Below are 21853 nucleotides of genomic sequence, written 5' to 3'. Positions count from 1 at the left end.
TGATCACCTCTGCGGTTTTTATTTTTTGTTAAAAATATTTAAAAAGACCAAATTTTTTTTACATTTTTTTTTCTTTTATATTTTGTTATACAATTTGGCAAACAGGTAAATTTTCTCCTTCATTGATGTACGCTGATGGGCACTGATAGGTGGCAGTGATGGGCACTGATGGGTGGCAGTGATGGGCACTGATGGGTGGCAGTGATGGGCACTGATGGGTGTCAATAATGGGCACTGATCGGTTACACTGATAGGCAGCACTGCTAGGTGGCACTGATTGGCACCACTGGTGGGCATTGATGGTGGCAATCATGGGCATTGATAGGTGACACTCATGGGCATTAATAGGTGTCATTGGTGGGCACTGTGGGCACTGACAGGTGGCACTGGCAGGGGGTACTGGTGGGCACAGATGAGGCATAATTGCCTCTTCCTCTTCGGGATCGATGTCCCTTGCAGATGAGCCGCGTGAGGAGAAAATAAAAGATTACTGAGCTTTTGTTTACGTCATGTGATCAGCTGTCATTGGCTGACAGCTGATCACGTGATAAGGGGCCGGGACTGGCCCCTTACTCGGATCTGTGATCACCCGAGTCTCAGTGACTCTATGATCACAGCGCGCGCCGTGCGCAGAATACAGGGGGCACGCGGGGCGGGTGCACAGGGGGGGCCGTCATATGACGGCCTCCCGGAAATTCAGGTCCGCACTGTGGCCGTCATTCGGCTATAGCGCAGACAGCAAGAGGTTAAATATCAAATGTACAACAATTTTAAAAATTAATGAAGCAGCGCTAAAAGATTTAACTCAATATTGTGAAAACACAAAAATGAATCAATATAATGACATCAAACTTATTTGGTGAAAAAACGTGTATAAAGAAATCACACCAAATATGTAAATAAGTGTCCCTAGGAGCCCATTCACCAGGGCTAAAAAGGAAAAATATATGTGAAATAAGAAAGTCCAAAGGAAACAAATCATCCACAATTCACTTGTTCCACCAGTGTTCTAGCAATCATCATTCGTAGTGCTTCCGCCACCAGGTGACCCCAAGTATTACCCACTTACAGACTGGAAGATTTTCCCCCTTCAGCCCCGGACCATTTGGCTGGCCAAAGACCAGAGCACTTTTTGCGTTGCTTTAACTGACAATTGCGCGGTCGTGCGACATGGCTCCCAAACAAAATTGACGTCTTTTTTCCCCACAAATAGAGCTTTCTTTTGGTGGTATTTGATCACCTCTGCGGTTTTTATTTTTTGCGTTATAAACAAAAAAAGAGCGAAAATTTTGAAAAAAAAAAGCAATATTTTTTACTTTTTGCTATAATAAATATCCCCAAAAAATATATAAAAAAACATTTTTTTTCCTCAGTTTGGGATCATACGTATTAATAAAAATCGCAATAAGCCTTTATTGATTGGTTTGCGCAAAAGGTATAGCATCTACAAAATAGGGGATAGTTTTATGGCATTTTTTTAAATAATTTTTTTTTTACTAGTAATGGTGGCGATCAGCGATTTTTATCATGACTGCGACGTTAGGGTAACACCTATTTGCTGAAGATGTGTATGTACTGTAGTTAGCAATATTAACAGTAGCAAGTTTTTCCTTAACACTCCAGGAAAAAAAAAATACTCTGGCAGTGGGGCGTCCCCTCAATGTGAGGGCTAAAAGGTTGTTTTTGCTTAGGCAACCATTAAAAGAGACTTACCTTAATCTTGGCTCCCCAAGCAACGAGAACTTCTTAAAGTATTACTCAATTACTGCGACCACCTTCCCACTCTATCCTCAACTCCCTAACCAACATCTTCAACCTCTCTCTCTCCTCCGGCACCTTTCCTTTCCCGCTCAAACATGCACTGGTTACTCCCATACTCAAAAAACCCTCACTAGACCCCACCTGTTTGAATAACTTAAGACACATCTCCCTGCTCCCGTTTGCCTCCCATCGAACGCCTTGTTCATGACCAAATGAGTCGCTACGTCACGGACAACAACCTTCTCGACCCCCTACAGTCTGGCTTCCGCCCACAGCATTCTACTGAAACTGCCCTACTAAAACTCACCAATGACCTACTAACTGCTAAAACCAATGGCCATTACTCCATACTCATACTTTTAGACCTCTCTGCTGCCTTTGACACAGTTGACCACCTGCTCCTCCTCAGCAAATTACACTCCCTTGGCCTCCGTGATTCTGCACTATCCTGGTTCTCCTCCTACCTATCTCAGCGCACTTTCAGTGTCACTTACAAATCCATCTCCTCCGCTCCCCTTCCTCTTTCTGTTGGGGTACCCCAAGGCTCCCTCCTTTGGCCTCTCCTATTCTCACTCTATACCTCTTCCCTGGGCCAGTTGATAACCTCCCATGGCTTCCAATACCACCTCTATGCCGATGACACCCAGATCTATCTCTCCACTCCTCAACTCACCCCCTCAATCTCCTCACGGATCTCAAACTTACTGAATGACATATCGGTATGGATGTCACACCACTTCCTCAAACTTAATCTTTCTAAAACTGAGCTTGTTATATTTCCTCCTTCACGGTCTCCCCTGTGACTTCACCATTAATATCAACAACACAACCATTGGTCCCTCCACACATGCCAGGGTCCTGGGTGTAATCCTTGACTCTGACCTTTCCTTCAGCCCCCATATCCAATCACTGGCTAAATCCTGCCGCCTTAACCTCTGCAACATCTCCAGAATTCGACCCTTCCTAACTAATGACACCTCAAAGCAACTTATTCGCTCCTTGATTATTTTCCACCTTGACTAATGCAACTCTCTCCTTAATGGCCTACCCTTAAGCAGGCTATCCCTCCCTTGAGTCTATTATGAATGCTGCTGCTAGACTAATGCACCTTACTAATCGATCCGTGACTGCCGCCCCTCTCTGCCAATCTCTTCACTGGCTTCCCCTACCCCACCGTGTAAAATTCAAAATGCTAACCATAACATACAAGGCCATTCACAACATCGCCCCCATCTACATCACCAACCTCATCTGCAGATATCGCCCAAATCGCCTCCTTCGCTCCTCCTGCTCTCTAGCTCCCATGTTACCTCCTCTCATGCTCGCCTTCAGGACTTCTCCAGAGCCTCTCCCATCCTCTGGAACTCCCTGCCCCAGTATATCCGATCAGCCCCTACCCTGTCCACCTTTAGGAGATCCCTAAAAACTCATTTATTCAGGGAAGCCTATCCCACACCCACATAACAACTATCCCCGAGCCACCCCCATCAAATCATTCTCTGCAGTTATTACCTTTTGTACCACCACCCCTCCCTTTAGAATGTAAGCTCTACGAGCAGGGCCCTCCTGTACATTTTGTATTGTACTGTAATTGTGTTGTCCCCCCTATACATTGTAAAGCGCTGCGTAAACTGTTGGCGCTATATAAATCGTGTATAATAAAAATAATAATAATAATAAAGTATAACTAAAGGCAAAACTTTTTTTTAGTCTTGGATAGAGTGGAGATGGATTAGAACCACTGTCAGATTTTATTGCTGTCTATATCCCCGTTAGGGGGATTCCCCCTGTCTATTTGTCCTGTTTACCATTATAATTTAAAGTGAAAGTAAAATAAAATCCCAAATTTTGGGTTGTTCCCAGAAAAGTAATAGAGAGGAAATCTTCCAATGGGAACACTAGTTCTGGTGACCTGGGGGGGCCCCAAGGAATTCCATTTGCACAGATTTTCTATTCCTGTATTGGCTATGGGACAGGAAGTGAAGGGAAATCTCTGCAATGGGACACAGATGGCTAAAAATATACCAACAGGGGTTATGACCCTTCTTTACCAGCTAACATTTTTTTTGATTATAGCTCTACTTTAAGTGATAGCTGCAATCTTCCGGGTCCTGCTTCTGTTCTAATTGGCTGTTCTGGCATTCAGAAAAATGCCCCAAACCTTAGCCCCTGATCAGCATATATATATAGAAGTGGTAGTTCTATTGCTTCCAGATATGACAGCTTCACGCTGGCAATGGTTTCTAAGAAAGCGTCCCTATGAATCACTAACATCACAGAGAACCCCTGTGACAGACCTAAATTGGACAGGGGCTTTTGAAGAGGAATGGGAAACCTTTGTTTCAGCTTCCCATGTCCCTCTTATGTGTAATTTATCCTGTGTCTATTATGGGCACAGGGTGACTGAGCAAAAAATGGACAACTACCTAATGGACACTAAGAATGTGGTTTGGGTTACTTCAGATGGGACAGTAATATTTATCAGCAATATCCCTCAAGAAATATATGAAGACTATTCCTGCTTTCTTGATTCTGAACTATACATGTTCATTGAAAGAGCTGGTCACATTGGCCTCTGTTCCATGTAGGAGCCAGACAGCCTGTTACCGGAGGTCTCCTGCTATTGTCTGAAGGTGTTCTGTGTTTATACTAATGATAATGTGCATTGTACTGTGTGAGCTCGGTGACAGCAAGTCTGACCTGAAGTGGAGATCTCTGATTAATCACAACATTGTCCATGTGTCTATTTAATGTAATGTTTATAGTATGTCAGTGGTTGTAATTATACTTCTGTGTGCAGTTTGTATTGTCAGGGTAATATGATCAGGAGGGGGGATGTCCTCTGGTGTATAAATTCTCTGTGTGTTTTCAAATAAACTATTCTTATTCTGGTTTACTACAAAACTAGTATTGCCTAGTGTCACATACCTGACGGTAGAGCCTGATATGCAGAGGACGGCCTCTCTTACACCTCTGACTCGAGGCCCCCTGGTAGAGGAGACAGGTGGCGCAGGAGTGCAGAGTCGCACGAGTGCCTGGTGAATCGCTGTAGTGGAGCCGAGGCAGCTGCAGATTGGATGGAAGTTCAGCAGGACTCCAAGGGCAGAAGAGAAGGCAGGTACAGGCAGGCCGGGTCATACACTGGTGGGCATGTTAGGAACAGATGCGAAGGCAGAAGCCTAGTCAGGATAAAGGCCGGATTGGTAACAGGCTGGCAGCAAGGTAGCAGAGGAAGCAGGCAGATGCAAAGTCAGACAAGCTGGGTCAGGTGCAGACAGAAAGCAGAAACATCAGTAGCAAACCAGGTCAGATAACATGAACAGGTATCAGATTCAAGGCAATGGGAACACACAGGAACGCTGTAGAGCAGACAGCACAGAGTCTGGGTACTGACCCAGTTTAAATAGCCTGTTGGGCGCCAAGGACTGTCATGGGGCACGTGCGCATGTTGATGCGCGTGCAGGCGCACTACGGTATTCTGACTGGAACTGAGGTAACAGGCCGTCTTCTTCGGCTGCCATCTTGGGTGCTGGCATTCCCTTCCTTACATTGCCGCCCCCCTAACGGGCAGCCTCCCGATGCCCAATCTAGCCACTTTGTCAGGATGGGCGTTCTTGAAGGTTTGGATAAGTTCTTTGGCATGGATGTTGCCTTCCACGATTTGTCCTCAGGGCCATATCCTCTCCACTTAATCAAGCACTGAACCTGATTCCTCCTTTTCCTGCAGTCTAAGATCACCTCCACTAAACTTCCTCACCGTCTATAACCACAGGTTCAGGTGGACCTACATTTCGATCTGGAAAAGGATTAGGGATAGCGGGCTTCAGTAAAGCTATGTGGAACACAGGATGGATCCTGAAGGCGTCTGGTAGTTCCAGTTTGTAAGCGACATTGTTGATCCGCCTCTTCACAGGAAAAGGCCCCACAAACTTAGGATCTAGCTTCCTCGAAGGGCAGGCTAACTTCAGATTCGTAGTGGCTAACCAGACTTGGCCACCTGGATTCAAGATCAACTCCCCCCTCTTCTTCTTGTCGAAGATCTTTTTGTTATAGGCCTGGGTCTTGGCCATTGTTTCCTGTAACAGTTTATTGTTAGTGTTAAAGAAGTTCATTGTTTCAAGGACAGCGGGTACAGCACATTCTGGTATTGTGTTGTACAGAAAAGAGGGATGAAAACCATAGTTGGCAAAGAAAAGAGATTGTTTTGTGGCTGAATGAACAGAATTATTGTAAGAGAACTAGGCCAGAGGAAGTAGGGATACCCAATCATCTTGTGAAAAAGAAGAGAAGATATTGTTCAAGTGTTTGGTTCTTTCTGTTTGTCAATTTGTTTGCGGATGATAGGCTGAAGAAAACAAAAGTTCAATTCCAAGAGATTCACATAAAGATTTCCAGAATCTGGAGGTGAATTGGACCCCTCTGTCAGAAACGATATTTGCTATAACTCTGTGGAGTCTTATAACTTCCTTGATAAAGATCCGTGCAGTTTCTTGTGCAGAGGGAGTACCCTTCATAGGGAGGAAATGAGCCATCTTGGACAGCCGGTCGACAATCACAAAAATAGTACTGTAGCCCTCGGATGGGGGGCAATTCCACCATAAAGTTAATTGAGATCATTCTCCAAGGTCTGTTCGGGACAGGTAACAGTTTTTACAACCCCCAAGCTCTGGACTTGCTGCTCTTGTTGAATTTCCGGTAGAATTTCGTGAACCCTATGACGCGTTGGATACCCTTCTTATCACTGGGGGTTGGCCAGTCCAAGATAGCCGTGACCTTTTGGGGATCCATCTTGATACCCTCGGTGGATATGATCAGGCCCAGGAATTGGATGCTTTGGCGTTCAAACTTGCACTTCTCGGGTTTGGTATAAAGTCCATGTTGAAGGCGACATAGCACACTTTTGACATGTCTGCGATGGTTGTCTAGAGAGGGAGAAAAGATTAGTATGTTATCAAGATACACTATAACAAACAAATCCAGAAAGTCTCGGAGGACATCGTTAATGAAGTGCTGGAAGGTAGCGGGACATTGCAGAGTCCAAAGGGCATTATGAGATACTCGAAATGCCCAAACTGTGTGCGAAAAGCAGTCTTCAATTCATTGCCTTCTCGTATGCGAACTAAGTTTTATAGGCACCTCGGAGATCCAGTTTTATGAATACGGTGGCAGTGCCAAGTCTCTGGAAAAGTTCAGGCACTAATGGAAGGGGATAACGTTTTTTAACCATAACTTTATTGAGCTCATGGTAGTCCACACAGGGCCGTAATGAATGTTTTTTCTTTTCTACAAAGATTCCTGCCCCGGGCCGGGGATGTGGAGGGGCGAATGAACCCCTTCTCAAGATTATCATCTATGTAGTCCTTCGGAGCGACAAGCTCACATTCAGGTAGAGGAAAGATTCTTACGAAACGTACTTCGATTCCGGGAAGAAGTTCAATTGGACAGTCGTAAGACTGAAGAGGAGGAAGAGTCTCTGCCCCTTTCTTGCTAAATAAGTCCAGGAAGTCATTATAAACTGTGATTATGGACCAACAGGTCTCAGAGTCTGTGTCAAGGCATAGCAGAGAAGGCTCACCACAAGGGGTTCGTAAACAGCACTGGATACAATAGGGGGAGAGAAACTTAATTTCCTCCGTGGCCCAGTTGATATGGAGATTGTGGGCCTTCACCCAAGGCATACTGAGGATAATCGGAAACAAAGGAGAAGCGATGGCATCCAGACGTAGCAGTTCCTGATGGCCCTTGGTAGTAGTGGCAAGCAGGGGAATGGTTTTGTGAGTAACCAGCCAGGTGGATGGAGAGTCTCTGTGTTTTGAGCTGTAGCAGGATATAATGTCTTGCAGCAAAGGTCAAGTCCACAAAACAGCTGCAGGCCCCGGAATAAACTATAGGGGAAGTCTGAATAGTCCCTCCTGGCAGCTGCAACAAAATAGGAAGAGTAAGATGAACAGAGCTGCTGGGCACATTCGGAGTTGGAGGAGGAGAAGTAACTGAGAGGCACTTATGGGGTTTAACTGGGCAAGACCTCACATAATGTCCTGATTCCCCACAATATAAACATAGGTTCTGCTTGCGAAGATGCTGGCATTCTTCAGCATTGAGAGAGGGGTGAAGAAGGCCGAGCTGCGTAGGCTCTGGAGCGTTTTTAGCAGTCGTGACAGGAACTGGTGGAGCGGAGTTGAAGGAGCTGGGTACCCGGGGTGGCATCCATACTGGGCGTTACTGGCCCGCAGTTCTCTCCAACCTTTGTTCTCTCAAACAACGGTCAATTTGAATAGATAAGTCAATCAGGGCTTCCAGAGTAGAGGGCACTCCTACTCAAGCTAACTCATCCTTGAGAGGGTTCGGAGAGACCCATACGGAATTGGAAGCGCAGAGCGACATCATTCCAGTTAGTGTCAACGGCCCATCATCTAAGACAAGCCGGGTTAGGTGCAGGCAGAAAGCAGGAACGTCAGTAGCAAACCGGGTCAGATAACAGGAACATGTATCAGATTCAAGACAATGAGAACACTGTAGAGCAGACAGCACCGAGTCTGGGTACTGACCCAGTTTAAATAGCCTGTCGGGCGGCAAGGACTGTCACGGGGTGCACGCGCACACATGCGCGTGTTGACGCGCGCGCAGGCGCACCAATGGTATTCTGACAGGAACTGAGGTAACAGGCTGTCTTCTTCGGCTGCCATCTTGGGTGCTGGCATGCCCTTCCTGACATCTAGTTCTTTGGGTAACTATAGACAGATTCACTGGTCTCGTGTTACAGATCTTGGGAAGCCGCTTCTTGTCGGAGATACCCAGTCCGGGTGCCCAGAGTCCGCCACACCCTGCCCTTTTTTTATAGAGTAATGCCCTGTACACACGATAGGATTTTGCAACAACAAAATCCATGGGATTTTTTCCGACGGATGTTGGCTCAAACTTGTCTTGCATACACACGGTCACATAAAGTTGATCGGAAATTCCGAACGTCAAGAACGCTGTGATGTACAACACGTACAACGAGCCAAGAAAAATGACATTCAATACCCATTGCTGCTTTTCTGCTTGATTCTGAGCATGTGTGGCACTTTGTGCGTCAGAATTGTGTACACACGATCGGAATTTCCGACAACGGAAAATTTTGAGAACCAGATCTCAAATTTTGTGTGACGGAAATTCCTATGGAAAAAGTGTGATGGAGCCTACACACGGTGGGAATTTCCGACAACAAGGTCCTATCACACATTTTCCATTGGAAAATCCTATCGTGTCTACAGGGCATAACTCCATTTTTTGGAAAAAAAACATTCCCTTCTGGGTGATCTATGTACATTGCAGGGATATTGTTTCAGATGAATACCTTTTGTTTTTCTGGAGAAATAGCTGTTTGTTTTTCTGTGTCCATGTGCAACAAGAATGTGTATTGGAGTGACTTTATAATTGTAGCAAGGTCCCAGGCCTCCTTGAGTCTAATGAGAACCTCCAGGGCCAGAGATAGCTGACATCCTTCTGTATGTGGTGGGTTGTAAGGCAAAGTGGGTGTAATGCAAGGTAGATTTATTGGGTGCCAGACACTTCTTGAATGCAAATTCAGATTTTTATTTCTCTTAACAGAACTTTGGGAGAGAGGGTTAGGACCAGAACACCCTTAGGTAGTTGCAATGTTAATTGGCAGACTCCGAGACTTCAACAGGAGGACAGCCACGCAGGAAAAGTCATCCAGTAAGACACCACATCTGCATGTGTAGGAATTCTGTGTCCTATGGCCAGAAAAAGACTGATGAGAGCAAAAGATTGAGAGCATGTTCTCAATTTTTCGGTCGGAAAACGTTCCGATCGGAAATTCCAATTGTCTGTAGCAATTCCGATGCGCAAAATTCCTACGCATGCTCGGAAACAATTTGACGCATGCTCGGAAGCATTGAACTTCATTTTCTCGGCTTGTCGTAGTGTTGTTTGTCACCGTGTTCTTGATGGTCGAAAGTTCAGCGAACTTTTGTGTGACCGTGTGTATGCAAGCCAAGCTTGAGCAGAATTCCGTTAGAAAAACCATCCAAGATTTTTCTGACGGAAAATCCGCTCGTGTGTACGCGGCATAACAGTTCCTTCACTTCAACTACAATCACTTCTTGTAGTTTTTCAGCCCCCTGAGCTTCCAGTCTCTCTCACTAGACTACATGATTCACTGCCACTGACTCCCTTGAGCTCCTCCAATCTTCACTGAAGTATCTTCCTCAAGCGTCACTCCTGCTTTTCTGCTGGGTCCCTACCTTGGCACTCAAGATACTTCTCAAGCTTCACCCCACTGGCTGCTCAGTCCCTGGCTTGGCACACAAGGCTTCACTGCAAGCGTTACCTCCACTGGCTGGGTCCCTGGCTTGATATCTGCTGAAGTTTCCCACTTCTTCACCGTTCCCGGTTGGTGACAATCCTGCTCCGGTACTTGCTTCAGCTACTCATTGTGGTCCCTGGTAATAAGGTGGATGGTCCCTTAGTGGTGTAAGCTTCCCCTCAACCTCCAACCACAACAGGTTCTCCGGCCAGCAGAACCATCACTTCTGGTTGGACTGCAAGCCGCATTCCCAACCCTGTGCTGCTCTCTTACTTCTGAATAGGCCCTCAGACAGCCAAGCAGCCAGATGTGCCTGGGATAGGCCCAAACAGCCGTCCAGGTGGCACAGAACACCGATCACCTGACTCCATCCAAATATTTAGGTTCTCCCAGCAGGCCAAGGGATTTAAGAAAACCCCTACCCCTTGGCTGGGATACCCCATATACCCATAATCTGACCTTGCATTGCCCTTCTCGTATCTAATGCCACCAAGTACCCGGCCACCTAGTGGAAAAAGAGAGAAGTGCAGCAATTATAGACTTATGCCCCGTACACACGGTCGGATTTTCCGACGGAAAATGTGTGATAGGACCTTGTTGTCGGAAATTCCGACCGTGTGTAGGCTCCATCACACATTTTCCATCGGATTTTCCGACACACAAAGTTTGAAAGCAGGATATAAAATTTTCCGACAACAAAATCCGTTGTCGGAAATTCCGATCGTGTGTACACAAATCCGACGGACAAAGTGCCACGCATGCTCAGAATAAATAAAGAGATGAAAGCTATTGGCCACTGCCCCGTTTATAGTCCCGACGTACGTGTTTTACGTCACCGCATTTAGAACGATCGGATTTTCCGACAACTTTGTGTGACCGTGTGTATGCAAGACAAGATTGAACCAACATCCGTCGGAAAAAATCCTAGGATTTTGTTGTCGGAATGTCCGAACAAAGTCCAACCGTGTGTACAGGGCATTAGAGTGAAATCAATTGATCCCTAACATGGGGGCCAAAGTAACTATACCTGGCAGGTAAATGTAGGAGCAACCCTGCCTAAACACCAGGGTGCTACATAAATATCAATCCACTGCTGCACTTGTAAGGCTCTAATGAGGAAAGTGGCAGGGTGTGAATCCTTTAAGGCATGATTTCCCTTTGGGAGTATCTCACCAAATATTATTTATTGTTCAAGAGGATGCCCAAGATCTGACTTGTATCTTAGTGCAGACCTCTGGGAAAATCAGTTAGCCAATCACACAAGCAGGAAATTTAATTTCTGGAGGGTGTTCCATACACCATCTGTGTACAGAATGCCTCCAGGCAACCATATTGCATGGAATTTTACAGAAATTATTAGCGCTGCAGATTAAAAATAAAAGGTAACTTTTAATAACATTCAATTACAATATGACTTGTGTAGCAATTGTATATGCTATATTATTTTTTATTTGCTATTTATTCACACGAAAATGGATTTACCCTTTAAGCAAAGGAGCAGGGATAGCAGTGACATCACTGACCAAATATGCCCCCCCTTCCCTTCCCCTAAATAGCTGATGACAGTAGAGGCGGGGGATTCAGTATTTCCTCCAACTTGAAGGTAGCACTGTACAATTTCTTCAGTCTGGCAGGAGCCAATTGAGTAATAATTGTCTCCTGTTATAGGTTCCAAGCAACCATCTTGAGGGAGACATTAATCCTTTTGAGTACCAAAGTCTGATACTGCTGTACTGCTGTTTTGTCAGAGCCAGAGTAAGGGCCCTTTCACACTGGGGTGGTTTGCAGGCGCTATTGTGCTAATAATAGCGCCTGCAAACCGACCCGAAAGTGCCGCTGCTCTGATTCCAGTGTGAAAACCCCGAGGGCTTTCACACTGGAGTGGTGCGCTAGCAGGAAGGGAAAAAAAGTCCTGCTAGCAGCATCTCCGGAGCGGTGAAGGAGCGGAGTGTATACCGCTCCTTCACCGCTCCTGCCCATTGAAATCAATGGGGCAGCGCGGCTATACCGCCGGCACAGCGCCTCTGCAAAGGCGCCTTGCGATGGTTTTTAACCCTTTCTCGGCCGCTAGCGGCCGAATACCGATGGTGAAGCGCCGCTTACAATAGCGGCGCTTTACCATCGACGCCGCCCCCACCCCAGTGTGAAAGGGCCCTTAAGGAATACATCCCTGGGCACCCTTTAGATATTCATGTTCCAGGCCCCTGAATGCTGTTGATTACCCATCATTCGCTTCATTGCATTCTCAGACCTGCTTCTAGTATTCAAACAACTGATCAGCACATGACCTATAAAGTCTGCACTATCCAGTGGCCAGCAGGGAGGAACTGTAGATCCAGGGATAAAATAAATGAATTTGGATGCTACCTCTGTATTGATTTTAAGGTATTTTTGGGACTAGGACCCCTTTCACACCGAGGGCATTTTGCAGGCGCTATAGCGTTAAAAATAGCGCCTGCAATCCGCCCTCAAACTGCTGCTCCATTGTCTCCAGTGTGAAAGCCTGAGGGCTTTTACACTGGAGCGGTGCGCTGGCAGGGTGTCAGGAAAAGTCCTGCCAGCAGCTTCTTTGGAACAGTGAAGGAGCGGTGTGTTTACCGCTCCTCCACCGCTGCTCCTCATTGAAATCAATGGGGGAGCGCGGCTATACCGCCGGCAAACCGCTGCTATTGCGGCGCATTGCGGGTGGTTTTAACCCTTTCTCGGCCGCTAGCGGGGGTTAAAAGCACCCCGCTAGCGGCCGAAATGCGCCGCAAATCCGACGGTAAAATGCTGCTAAAAATGGCGGCATTTTACCGCCGTCTCCCCCCCGCGGCTCGGTGTGAAAGCCGTCTAAATGTACAAAGGCTTTTAAATAACAGGGTAAAGCAATTGAGAATTGAAACTTGATGTGTATTTGTATTTTTTTTTTTATTAAAAATTTAAATTTTACCTGGGCACATAGGCTTCAATAACGTCTGGTCATGAATTAAAGCCTAGGTTAGCACACCATAGTAGTTTTCATGCTGAATTGTTTAGAGCAGTGGTTCTTAACCTCAGTCCTCAAGTACCCACAACAGGCCATGTTTCAGGTTTTTCCTTGACCAGTGTAAATAAGATGCACACCTTTTCTCTTTAATGGCTGCCGCCATCTATCATACCCCAACTTTAAGTCCCCCTTTATTCTTAACTATAGTGACGACACCACACCATGTTGGAGTAAAACTGGCCATAGCAGCCTTTTATTAACCAATATAAATCTATATAAAATATATATATATCTGTAACATTTTAACGTAACAAAATCAACTGTCAGTTTTTTCCTCCTGGTGGTCAATGACGGCACTTCCCAACGTAACTTCTGTTCCACATCTACACTGCGGGCCTTCTATCATAATAGGCCTACGGCCGTGATAACATCAGCCCAAAGACAACTCGTTACCCGCAGTGTCACCATTACCATCTTCAGCTAATCAGTGTTAACTGTACACACCAATAGGGGCCCATAACCGTTGAGTCCCCCCACACTTCCATCTCCTGGGTTAGTTACCATCATCAAAGACCACCACCACCGCCATTCATATGCTGCCACAACGTCATCCATCATACCACCTGTAAATAAAACATTAACCCAAGATACACAACCACTTATTCAGGGAGGGTGGGTGGGAAACTTCTTCCTTTCTGTAACTCTCCCCGCAATGCTGCCCGGGACCCCTCCTGCCCCCTAAATAACCTAAACCCCTCCCCCTTCAACATTACCTGTACCCAATCCCCTTACCATAAATCCAAAACAACTTCCAGTTTAACCCTTGCTGTACCCTTATCCCCCCGTCATGCCGGCCTTCTGCTAGCTTCATTTCATTCCACCTGCTCCAGGCCTCTCTTGACCAGTGTAAATAAGATGCACACCTTTTCTCTTTAATGGCTGCCGCCATCTATCATACCCCAACTTTAAGTCCCCCTTTATTCTTAACTATAGTGACGACACCACACCATGTTGGAGTAAAACTGGCCATAGCAGCCTTTTATTAACCAATATAAATCTATATAAAATATATATATATCTGTAACATTTTAACGTAACAAAATCAACTGTCAGTTTTTTCCTCCTGGTGGTCAATGACGGCACTTCCCGACGTAACTTCTGTTCCACATCTACACTGCGGGCCTTCTATCATAATAGGCCTACGGCCGTGATAACATCAGCCCAAAGACAACTCGTTACCCGCAGTGTCACCATTACCATCTTCAGCTAATCAGTGTTAACTGTACACACCAATAGGGGCCCATAACCGTTGAGTCCCCCCACACTTCCATCTCCTGGGTTAGTTACCATCATCAAAGACCACCACCACCGCCAACGCTAACAAGGGTGACCCCCTTACCCTTGGGAGCCCCTCCACACACGCAGTGCCCTCCGAATCCCCTCCTCCAAACCCAGGGACCAAAGATCAATGCCGACTTCGGACAGGTGAACCCCGTCCCTTCGCAGGTACAGCCCAACATCCTTCTCCAACTCCCAGTGGCGAACTACCAAACCTCCATTACGTATAACAAATTGGCCCACCCTTTTATTCACCTTAATCCTGGTTTTGTTTATGCGGTCTACCGACCGTGCCAACCTCCAACTCGTCCTGGCCACAATATCGGACCAAACAATCAACATGTCAGGGAAGGAAGTTCTCAAACGCAAGAAATCAATCTTAACGTCCTTTATGAGCTCCCGGCTGGGACGTCCACCCAGGTCGTTGCCTCCAACATGGAGCACCAACACATCTGGTGGTCTGTCCAGGCGCGCAAAATGTTGTACTTCTGGCAACACCCTAGCCCATTGCATTCCTAGCCTGCCTACCCAACGTATACAAGCATCCTCCCTGGGAATCCCTAACTGCCTCCCATTAGGTCTCATATCTGCCCGTTTAGCCCCCCAAAACACATAGGAGTGGCCCAATATCCATACGAGACCCCTCTTGATTCCACCTAAAAGAAAAGAAAAAACCACAGATAACCAAAGTCAAATAACATACACCATGATCAAAAACCAAAACAAACCCCCAACTTTCCCCAAAAACTCCATTACTTAGCCGCCCTTCACTCGACTACTAAGTGTGGCCGCACATATGTACGAAATCTCCTAGACTCCCAGCGGCCAATGCGCTTCACAGCCGCTTCGTCCAACCCACATCGGGCCGCCTCTGTGGCCGCTCCAATGCGGAAGGAGTGCGAAGCATACTGCGTACCATCCAGACCCCCGCCACAAACTGAAATTTTGTTAAAGGTGAACCGTCGTTATGGATCAACAAAGACCCCTCCCCCAACGGGCGTTGCCCCAAAAATTCCCTCATCGCACTCACCGGGCATACCGGAGAACCTGTCATCCGATATAGCTGCACCTTAACCCCTTTGCCAACTTGATCTGTTTTTGACCGTCTCAACCATACCTCCAAGCTAAACCCCGTGACCTTCACATCCTGGATCCCCAAGCCCCCCGAAACCTTCCTAGAAGGGCTAACCAGTTCACCTATCCTAAAGGCACCAAAAAAGGCCAGCGAAAACGCTGCCCGGAACAACAGAACCTCATAATCCGACGCACATACCGTGCCCAACTGATCAGATACCACCCGCAGGTTGTTAAAAGTCAATGGCCTCCTCGTGTCCTGACTTTTACGCGACCGCCGATAACCTTTCATCGCTTATCTTACCAAAAAATCCTTGGTAAAATCCGTCCCCCCTTGCAACTTGAACAAAAATGCCAAACCGGCGAGCTTGCGGTCCATCATTGAAACCGAAACCCCTTGCTCCAGATTCCTGGAGACAAAATATACCACCAGCAACCTCACGTCCCCAACTCCAGGTTCCACCCCAACTTGCCTGACAAGCGCCCACCACTCGGACCACACTTTTTCGTAAGCCCCCCAAGTGGATACACTCACCGAGCCCTTTATCCATCACGCGAGGGGTCCCAAACGATCGACCACAGCCCTCGGGGACACCGAACCCCTTGCTGATCTGCCGACGGAGCCAAGTCCCGGAATTTGTCCCACTGGAAACGAGACAAGGCGTCAGCCAACGTGTTATCCACCCCCGGAAGATGTACCGCATACAAAAAGATATTCAACTGTAGGCAGCGCAGCACCAGGTGCCGCAACAGGCGAACGACCGGTAGCGATGAGGCTGAAATGCGGTTAATCACCTGCACCACCCCCAAATTGTCGCAGTTCAAACGGATCTTCAAATCCCTGAACGACTCACCCCAAACTTCCACTGCCAGCACCACCGGAAACAGCTCCAGCAGCACCAAGTTTTTGCAGAATCCCGCTTCCTGCCATTCCCTAGGCCATGTTCAGCACTCCAATGCAACTGGTAAAACGCCCCGTAACCCGACGACCCAGCTGCGTCCGTGAACAGCTGCAAATCGCAATTGCTCAACGGTCCCGCCAACCACAGTGATTTTCCATTGTATGTGGACAAAAAGTTGTCCCACACCTTCAGATCAGCCCGATGTTCACTGGTCATCCTAATAAAATGGTGAGGGGACCTAATCTCTGCTGTAGCTGCCGACAGCCGTCGGCAGAACACCCTGCCCATGGGAATTATGCGACACGCAAAATTCAGCTTGCCCAGCAATGACTGCAGGCCTCTAAGCTGAATCTTACGCAACGCCACTGTCGTCCGGATCTCCCTTCTCAAAGCCACCAACTTATCCTCAGGCAATCGACATTCCATTGCCTCGGAGTCAATGACTATGCCCAAGAAACTAAGCACGGTAGTCGGGCCTTCTGTTTTATCCCGTGCCAACGGGATACCAAACGTACCAGCCATGTGTTGTAATGTGGCCAACAGCAGAGCACACGTCTTAGATGCTGGGGGGCCAACGCATAGGAAATCGTCCAGGTAATGAATTACCGAATTCAAACCTGAAACATCCCGAACCACCCACTCAACAAATGAGCTAAAAGTTTCAAACAATGCGCATGAAATCGAGCAGCCCATAGGCAAGCAGCGATCGACATAAAACCTACCCTGCCAGCAACACCCCAACAACCAACAGCTGTCCGGGTGCACCGGGAGGAGGCGAAAAGCCGATTCGATGTCTGCTTTTGCCATAAGAGCTCCCTTCCCACAACGGCGTACCCAACCCACCGCTGCATCGAACGACGTGTACGAAACCGTGCAAGCATCAGGGTCGATCGCATCATTGATCGATCCGCCCTTGGGGAAAGATAAATGGTGTATAAGTCGAAACTTATTCGACTCCTTCTTGGGGACCACCCCAAGCGGAGAGACCACCAAATTCGTCAGCGGCAGCTCCTGAAATGGCCCGGCCATCCGGCCCAATGCCACTTCCTTCCCCAACCACACTGGGGTGACTCAGTGCAGAGCGTAAATTTTTTGCCACCGGCGGAATAACAGCCAATGAACTAGGAATTCTAAAACCCTCTAGGAACCCTTCCCATAGAAGCCGAGCTGCCGCCCAGTCCGGGTACCTACTTAGGAAAGGCTGCATCTTTTCCACCTTCACTGGTGTCTTCCCTTTTGCTACCCATTTCTCCGGGGCGACCTTTTCCTTTTTTAAAACAACGGGATCCGGGGTGAGATCCACCGCAACCTGAGCATTCGTGTTTAAAACGACATGCTCCCCCGAACTTACACGTTCCATCATTGTATTGCCAACAGACGCCCCACTTTTTTGTGGCCGGCTGTCCGGGTGACGCAGAACCGCCGGCCCCCCTGGAAAAAACTGGTTCGGGGCCCGAGCCGAGGACATAAGCTTCATCCAGAGGCTAATGTCCTTGTGGTCCCAGCGAAGGGAGGGACGCACCGCCCTCCGTTGCCGGAACTGCTCGTCATACCTGAGCCACGCTGTACCCCCATACACTCTGTAGGCCTCCCCAATGGCATCCAAGTAGCAAAAGAGCGCCGAACAATGTTCAGGGTTCTTTTCGCCAATTACACTCGCCAGAATCGCGAACGCCTGCAGCCAGTTAGCAAACGTGCGCGGTATCAACCTATACCGCCGTTTCTCTTCATCCTCCTTCTTACTATCATCTGGCTTAACCCTGTCCAGATTAAACTTCTCCAAGGGCAGAAGTGAAAAAATCTCCACATACTCCCCTTTCACGATTTTCTCCCAGACTTCCGACTTCAAATGTGCCCCAAGCGGCCCTTCGAAGCAGACGTAAACCTCGCATTTTGCGGCATCCGCAATGCGAACCACGTCCGTCCTTTTTTCCCCTTCACCTGAAGCAACCACACTAGTGGCCGGAGCGGACACCACCGGGGGCACCGTCCCCATGGGGGGCGGCACACCAACTGCAGCCGGAGGGGGCACTGCCCCAACCACCGGCGATTCTGCACATGGAGGGACCCACACTGCAGTATGTGGCGCCCGCCCATACATACCTGGCGCAAACCTCTGGACCAATTCCCGCAAACCCCCCAACAAAGCCTGCAACTGCCCATCCGTGCCCCCAGAAACAGGTCCTGAACCTGCTGGCTGGGGACCGGCCGTCACTATAGCCCCCGATTGCAGCACACCCAATGTGGTCCCAGACCCCCCCATATCAGCCACCCCCAGCAACCCTTGCAAAGCATTGGTCAGTGTGTGAGAGGACACAGGAAATGACTTACCGGGCCGACAAGGGGGTGTCCCCGCCGCCGCTGCTCCCGAATCCAATGGCGCCGGACGCTCCTGCCTGTCTTCCTCCTCAGACCCGCTCAGCTCTCCCTCGGACCGGTCACCGGGCGCTTGCAGGGGCTCCGTGTCATCCATCCCCGGGGAAGAGGGCCTGGATGCTGCCGTCACCTGACCGCGCTGGCCACGCCTCCCGACACTGGCTCCTCCCATCGCAGTCACCGTCTTCGTCATAGGCACTCTGGATACCTGGCTGCTGGGCCTCCCACTCCTCCTGGAAGGGGTATCGCTCCGGACTTCCGAGCCCGGCGGCCGTTGACGTCATCCTCACACGCTGAGACCTCCCCCTGGCTGCATGTACAACACAGGGAGCGTCCGTCGCCTCATGCTGCCCTCGTCGAGCGGGCGGGGGGGAAACGCTGGGTCCTGCCGACGCCCCGCCCACTGAGCTCCGCCGATGACGGGGATTCCGTCCAGGAACCACCACGGCAGAAACCGGGTGTCGTTTCGCCGGTGGTCCTGACGGGTCCCGCTCCGGGGGGCTCCTAACGTGGCGTGCAGCTCTGGGGGAGGCTTCAGGTGAAAAACGCTCCGGAGGCCGCGACCTCCGGGCGCGCGGAAGGTCCTGCCCCCTCACCTCCTCTCCAGCCTGAGATCCGAGGAGTCTGGCCACCTGGCTGTGCAGCCATCCAGGGCCGTGGGTGTTCGCAGCAGCCCGCAGCTGGGCCAATAAGCTGTCTAATTCCGCCATTGCTCTCTAGCCTGGGGATAAAATAAAATAAACTTCTTCCTTTCTGTAACTCTCCCCGCAATGCTGCCCGGGACCCCTCCTGCCCCCTAAATAACCTAAACCCCTCCCCCTTCAACATTACCTGTACCCAATCCCCTTACCATAAATCCAAAACAACTTCCAGTTTAACCCTTGCTGTACCCTTATCCCCCTGTCATGCCCGCCTTCTGCTAGCTTCATTTCATTCCACCTGCTCCAGGCCTCTCTTTATTTTGCACAGGTGCTTTAAATCAAAGTCAACGGCTTGGTATTTTGGAAAGCTATCTAAGAGAAATTCCCAAAACATGGCCTATTGGGGGTACTTGAGGACTGAGGTTGAGAACCACTGGTTTAGAGACCATACCTGGACTAGGTGCGTTTTCTATTCATAGTTGGGTTGTGGGAACAGTGTAAACTCCTTTAGAATAGAGATTGACTTGAATGGTTATCTATAACATGTTCCAATATAATATAAAATTTGTCACAATTCAACTCGTGTTGATGAACAGAAAGAAAATCACTTTACCATACAATAGATATTTCTTCCTGTATTGTTTCAGTATGTAACCCTCCTAAGATCCCAAAAGCAAAGGCATCTACATCACAGAAAATAAAGGACGTAAAGCCAACAGCAGTAACAAATAATGTTGTTGGGCCAAGTTCTAAACCCACAAAGAAGACAACCGGTGATGGCATTCCAGGAACTTCACAAAACACCGAGCAAACTTCAACCAAAACAAAAGCCCCTAAACGAAAACTGGACCAATCAAAAAAAGGTAATCTAGCTTTTGTCAACATTGCTCATTAACAAGTGCTAAACTTGGACTAACAATTAACCTGGTACATACTACATACCAGTATAAATGTGGGGGTTATCTTTAAAATTAACCAGTTGCTTTGCAGTGCAAGGACAATGGACAAACTCACTTCAAAAATGCACCATCCCTTTTGGGAAATACCATAGTTACCAAAATGCAAGTTTATTCTTAAAAAACAAGTATGGGGTTAACAAAAAAAACACCTTGTACTCCCCTGGATGGATCAATCTGCATCTGTCCCTGTCACCTCTGAAAAAAGAGCACCGCTGGTCACTCAGTTTTCCCCCTCCGCTCTGAGCATAGAGCCATGACTGTCTCAGTCTCCCAGTGGTGCAGCTGAGAGGCTGAGCCAGCTGCTGGTCCAGGAATCTGAGGGAATCCCAACTGTAAAGTCAGGATCTTTCCCCAGCCTGGACCAGCTGAATGATGTCAGCCGACAGCAGACTTTAGTCCACTGTCAGCTGAAAACAGCTCACAGAACAAACTGCACACCTGTGATCAATAGGAGAAGTATAGCCAAAAAAGTTTTAGCCATACTTCTCCTTTAGGCCTTCATGCATATTAGAAAGCTAAAAACTGCTAAAAAATATTTTAGAGTTTTTTGCCAGAGTTCAGCAGTGTTTAGCACAGTGTGTAAGTTACATTTAGTAGCGTTAAGGAGTGGGGCCGCCAGCGTCCTTAACAATCACTGAATATCTGGTTGTTAAGGAGAAGGCCAGCAAGCTGGCCGCTATGTCCTTAACAACGGATGAGTTATCAGCTGTCAGCGGGTTTCCCTGCTGACAGCTAAATGTAAAATAAAAAAAATTGGCAGCAGCAAAAAATTGTGAAAAAAAAACAGAGTGGGGGTCCATACCAGTCCCTTACCCAAGCATGTAGCCTGGCAGGTCAGGAAAGGGGGGGGAATGAGCGAGTGCCCTCCTGAACCACTTGGGGGGCTCCTCCCCCAAAGCACCTTGTCCCGATGTTGTTAAGGACAAGGGCCTTTTCTCCACAACCCTGGCCCAGTGGTTATGGGATTAGGGGTATTTAGTGAATAGCATGGAAATGTACAAACTGAAGAAGCACCTTTAGCTTTTAATAGGTGAGTCCGCTGAAGTCTAATAATTCGGTGTCTGGTGGATGCTGAAGAGGTCAATTCCCTGACAGCTTCTTCTGTCTCTTGGGAACTCTGTTGGTAAGACCCTTGAACTGAGATCCCAGGTATGTACACCTGCTGTGCCCATTAGGAGGGTTTCCCACCATCCCTGTGTCGAGTTCCCAGGTGGACAGGATCATGGTCAGGAATTTTGCCTAGGAGATCTCACTGTTGGATTACCTAAGACACATAAAAGGGGGTAGACTCAGTTTATCACAACGGGGGCACAGACAGCAATAAAAACTGACAGGGGTTCTAATCCATCTCCACTCTATCAGAACTAAAAAAAAGGTTTGTCTTTAGTAATACTTTAAGCTTAATACCAAAATATAGCTGTCTTGCATATCTAATACCCTACCTTGGGAAAGACAATAGCTCTGACTGATCACTTGGCAGAAGGATCATTGAAATGCTATTACCATCACTAGAAACGTCTTCT

General features: G+C 48.0%; 1 protein-coding gene across 1 annotated transcript in view; it reads left to right on the top strand.

Moving 5' to 3' along the window:
- LOC141148370 (uncharacterized) overlaps positions 1–21853 on the top strand; it is an 83288-nt gene that overhangs the window by 37164 nt on the left and 24271 nt on the right. Inside the window, exon 4 of the mRNA XM_073635786.1 lies at positions 20019–20234. Coding sequence (XP_073491887.1) covers positions 20019–20234 — 216 coding nt within the window. The remainder of the gene's footprint in view (positions 1–20018; positions 20235–21853) is intronic.

This window comes from Aquarana catesbeiana, linkage group LG06 (assembly GCF_042186555.1).
Source record: "Aquarana catesbeiana isolate 2022-GZ linkage group LG06, ASM4218655v1, whole genome shotgun sequence".
NCBI lineage: Eukaryota > Metazoa > Chordata > Amphibia > Anura > Ranidae > Aquarana > Aquarana catesbeiana.
The sequence above is the reverse complement of the archived record's forward strand: the minus strand, read 5'-3'. Positions and strand labels throughout refer to the sequence as shown.